The sequence below is a fragment of the Pyrus communis genome, chromosome 11 (genome assembly GCF_963583255.1).
Source record: "Pyrus communis chromosome 11, drPyrComm1.1, whole genome shotgun sequence".
Lineage (NCBI taxonomy): Eukaryota > Viridiplantae > Streptophyta > Magnoliopsida > Rosales > Rosaceae > Pyrus > Pyrus communis.
Genome location: NC_084813.1, coordinates 6,567,251 through 6,571,570, shown reverse-complemented (window position 1 = coordinate 6,571,570; position 4,320 = coordinate 6,567,251). Strand labels below are relative to the sequence as shown.

The following is a 4,320-nucleotide window of genomic DNA, read 5'->3' as shown; positions in this document are numbered from 1 at the left end:
TTTTACAAGATTATTGTATATGTGACCAGAAAAACTTTTATGCACCTATTGCATAATACACGTTTCTCACATCTATAGTCTTGCAGTAATCACATGTAGTAGCAAATGTGACTCAGTTGTAGTTTATGAGAAGCCCAAGATAGTAAAATCTTGAACATTACTGATAGTCCTTTAAAGAAAAAAATTTGGATGCCACCGACTAAACTGGAATATATGCTGATATCTAGTGTTGAGAATAAATCATATATTGATGCGAAAAATACCTTACATGCCCTTATAAGTTGGACTACTCCTTATGAGTTTATAGTGGAACCTCAACTTTCTTCATCTGGTGATAGGACAGAGTCTCTCGTCCATCATAAACAAGGACATGTAGCCTGAAGTTTATCTAATATGGAATAGTTTCAAACCACTATGGCGGTATGCATTATGTTATGAGACTTAATAAGCAAAAAAATCATTACAAAAGTATTGTTTAGAAAATCATACAGTTAGATTCAAAGGTTGGCCATGTTCAAGTGTTCAAATTCTGGTGCTAGATTCACCTTAGTTATCTCTTACGTTATATGAAATCTTCTAGCTGGACGGACTTGAGACTAATGCTGCAATTTTAGACTGCTAATTAGTTAGACAAACTTTATAGGACTGCCTAAATTTTCCTGCAGAACAAGTCATTGAGGACTGCCTAAATTTTCCTGCAGAACAAGTCATTGATCTGGCATGGGGAAGAAAATGGTGATGGCTCGGTTTCTCTCGAGGCTGCAAACGAAGATTGATTCGCAGATGTTAGCCAAAACATATGTATACTTCTGTAGATTGGTTGGTCTCTCTTCTTTCCAATAAGCCTCAGCTCTCATTAGCGGCACGGACTGCAGAGTTTCGGAAAAAGGCTGCTTTCGACTGCTTTCACACAGCTTAAAGGGTTTTATGTTTAGGGTTTAGGGTGTATAAAACGATACGGGAACATGCATTGGCTTCAGAATTTTTACTGACCATACAAAGGTTGATACACTACACCTTTTATCCTTGAAACTAAACAGCCACACGTACATCAGAATTTATATAGCTTGCTTCCATCATCTTGGCCCTGAAAGTCGAATATCCGACAGGAGTCTATCACTGTTGTAATTAGTGAGTCCTGACGACGAACTAGGTTCCTTGCCGCTCCATTGTAAGAAACTCACATGACGACCTGACAGAGAGGAGGAGGAAATCCGTGGTGGTGGTAAAGCAGAAAGATCTTCAAGCATTTGGACTACTTTTGTCATCGGAGGCCTCATATCCATCTCATCTTGAATGCACCACAATGCAACATTGATTGCAGTCACAACCCTTTCATCATTTTCATCAACATCTAGCTTCGGATCGAGGAATTGTTTCAGATTTCCCTCTTCCAACAGCTTAAATGCATAAGAAGGAAAGTGACCTTTCTCAGAACTGTTCACTGGATCAAAATTCCTCTTCCCACCAATGATCTCAAGCAACACCATGCCGTAACTGTACACATCACTCTTCTCTGATATGGCATGATTGGTAACCCATTCCGGAGCAAGGTACCCTCTTGTACCCCTCACCGTTGTATGGACAAGGTTTTCCTCCCGGTTCATCATCTTTGCCAAACCAAAATCTGAAACTTTGGCAACAAAATTGTCATCAAGAAGAACATTTTCGGGTTTTATATCGCAGTGGACAATCTTCTCTTCACATTCTTCATGTAGATACGCCAACCCCTTTGCAGTGCCCAGTGCAATATTGAATCTTGTGTTCCAATCCAAGACGACCTCCTTTTTGTTGCTATTGAATATCCACTTATCTAAAGACCCTTTTCCCATGTACTCATAAACAAGAAGCCGGTAAGGCCCTTCTGCACAGAAACCTCTGAGCTTGACCAGATGGACGTGACGAATTTTCCCAATAATAGTGACCTCAGCTCTAAACTCTTTCTTCCCCTGGCCAACGCCCTCCAGTTTTTTCACAGCCAGTTGGATGCCGTCTGGGAGCTCGCCTATGTAGACTGAACCAAACCCTCCTTGGCCAATTTTGTTGGAGAAATTTTTAGTTGCTCTGCTAAGATCACCGTACTTGAAGCGAATAGGCATCCCAGACAGACTGTCCAAGAACTTATCCTCTTCCAAGATTTCTTGAGAATAATAGAGTAGTCTCTTCCTGCGGTAGTACACGAATCCCATATAAACTAGACCAGCAATAACAAAAATTGTTGTAATCAAAATGGCCATGATTAACAAGATGTGTGTGCTTCTGTTTCCATTTCCTTGTCTGGCATTGATTCCTCCATCACTTAAAATCTTCATAAAAGAGATGTACCCGGTAGAATTTGTACCGGAGCGTTCAAAACTCCCTACCCGGTCAAACATATAACAATGTCCAGAGCTGCTTTCAAAGAAGAGCACAAGGCAAGAACAATTGCTAATGCAAGCTTCTTTGCAGGAACTCTGATTGGATTTCAGCAGGGAGGGTTTGGTAAACTGAAGGGCAAAGTAATCAAGCTTCTCACCAACATATAAAAGCTCCGTTGAGCTTCTGGAGCTATTACAAGTTGGGAGTGCTTGAGGTCTGCAATTAAAGCGGGAAGTGAGAAGCGAAGGACATTGGCACCAATTGTCAAAGTAGCACACAAAATAAGGGTCACAAGGCTCAGGAGTGCTGCACGAATTTTGCGGGATCTTAGTTGCTTCAGAAGTAACAGACTTTCCCTTCTGAAGATCGTAAAAGGAGATCACGGCGTCAGCTCCTAAAGCCGCAGACCAGAATGCATTCGGGTCCTTGTTATCAGAGAAGACAAATTGCCAAAGCAAGGATTTATTTGCATCATAGAAATTCAACGCACTGGACACCAGAGATAAAGAGTGAATATTGCCAATGACATTGTTGTTGCGCATCCTGCTGTCAATCGCCGAGGACCAATAGATTTGAGGAGGTTCGTATCCTGTATACAAGACCAGATCCCCTGACTGAATTTCAAGATAGTGAAACACGTTATTGGGATTGCGAAAACTTTTGAGCTGCATTCCTTGCAAGAACTCCTGGCCAGGTAAGAGAGTGTCCGTGGGATGGCTAAAACTCTGCCAAAGAATGCTTCCTTTGTCTCCAAGCAACACCAGGTTTCCAGAATCCTGCAATTCCATGGCTGAAGCTACCTGTCCTGTTGTGTTTGTAGACCAGGCCACGCTATCATTGCCTGTCAAGTAGGCACTCCCATTTTTATCAAAAACGAACTTATCGGACTTGGAAATCAGTTTGCCTCTGTTAGCAGTCCAGACCACTTTACCAGTACCCAAGTGAATAATCACAAGTAAATACAACTTGACATCCAGGGCTTGGTAGAACCCTAAGGCGAACGCCGAGTTGTTCGACAGCAGGAACAGCCCCACATGATCACTCCAGTCCACCTGAGATGCCTGGAACCCGGGAAAGATTCGAGCTTTGTGTTGTTCGTCGGCTATGCAGGTTTTGAACACAAGAAGGAGGAGACAGAAACACAAGGCTCTAATCTGAAACCGACCCATAATCGACTTCACCAATTCCCTGGACTTGGTTTCTTTACAAGAATTTCCGGGTTTTCGAGTGAACTATTTCTTTGTATTTTGCTATATGGCCTCTAAGATAGAATTTCCGGGAACTGCTACACCGGAATAGAAGGGCAAATGATGGATCGATTTAAGTTAAAAACTGGTTCAAAAAGTTACGAACACAAAGTAGTACAATTTCATGAAGTTCATCAAACAAACTAGAAAAGTAGGAGGAAATCAGTGGTGAAATATAGTTGGTGGGGTTGTTTTTGGCCTGCCGACAGATTGAAAATCTACGGGCAGGTTAAACAAATAGTGCTTCACAAAGCAAAACAAAGCAGGAAATAAATGGAAAAGAAGAAGTGAGAGAAGAGATCACAAATTTAAAAAGAAAATGACTGACCACATTTCGTTGCTAATGGATTCACAGATTCTTGGAAGGAACAAGATTGCTTGAATCTATGTGCTTCTACTGATCTGCAAGAGAATGGAGGAAGGAGGAAATGACAGGCCAGATTGTACCATAAATTTGTCCAAAAGCTGTAAAGGAGGGCCGCGGATTCATGATAGAGTGCATGTGTTCAACGTCTTTATTCGTGTGAACACTTATGTAAAATGGTCTCCGCTCTCGTGGGGGAAGATATCTGGTCCGGATCTCTCCGGTTAAAGGTTTAGGATCAAGTAATCTGACTGTTGAAATTTGATTCAACCGTTATAATTATTATAATTTTAGAGAGGTCATCTATTTGTAACCGTTGGATCAAATTTCAACAGCTCAAATCACTTAATT

The 4,320-nt window shown here is 41.4% G+C and overlaps 1 protein-coding gene across 1 annotated transcript; it reads right to left on the bottom strand.

Annotated features, from left to right (window-relative positions):
- Positions 1–923: 923 nt before the first annotated feature.
- Positions 924–4,099, bottom strand: LOC137707976 (G-type lectin S-receptor-like serine/threonine-protein kinase SD2-5). Its single transcript, XM_068446935.1, has one exon. The coding sequence runs from the start codon at positions 3,525–3,527 to the stop codon at positions 1,077–1,079; it is 2,451 nt and encodes an 816-aa protein (XP_068303036.1). The 5' UTR covers positions 3,528–4,099; the 3' UTR covers positions 924–1,076.
- Between the last annotated feature and the right edge of the window lie 221 nt (positions 4,100–4,320).

Excerpts from the sequence above, each read along its gene's own strand:
- LOC137707976 (XM_068446935.1), bottom strand. The coding sequence starts at position 3,527 with ATGGGTCGGTTTCAGATTAGAGCCTTGTGTTTCTGTCTCCTCCTTCTT.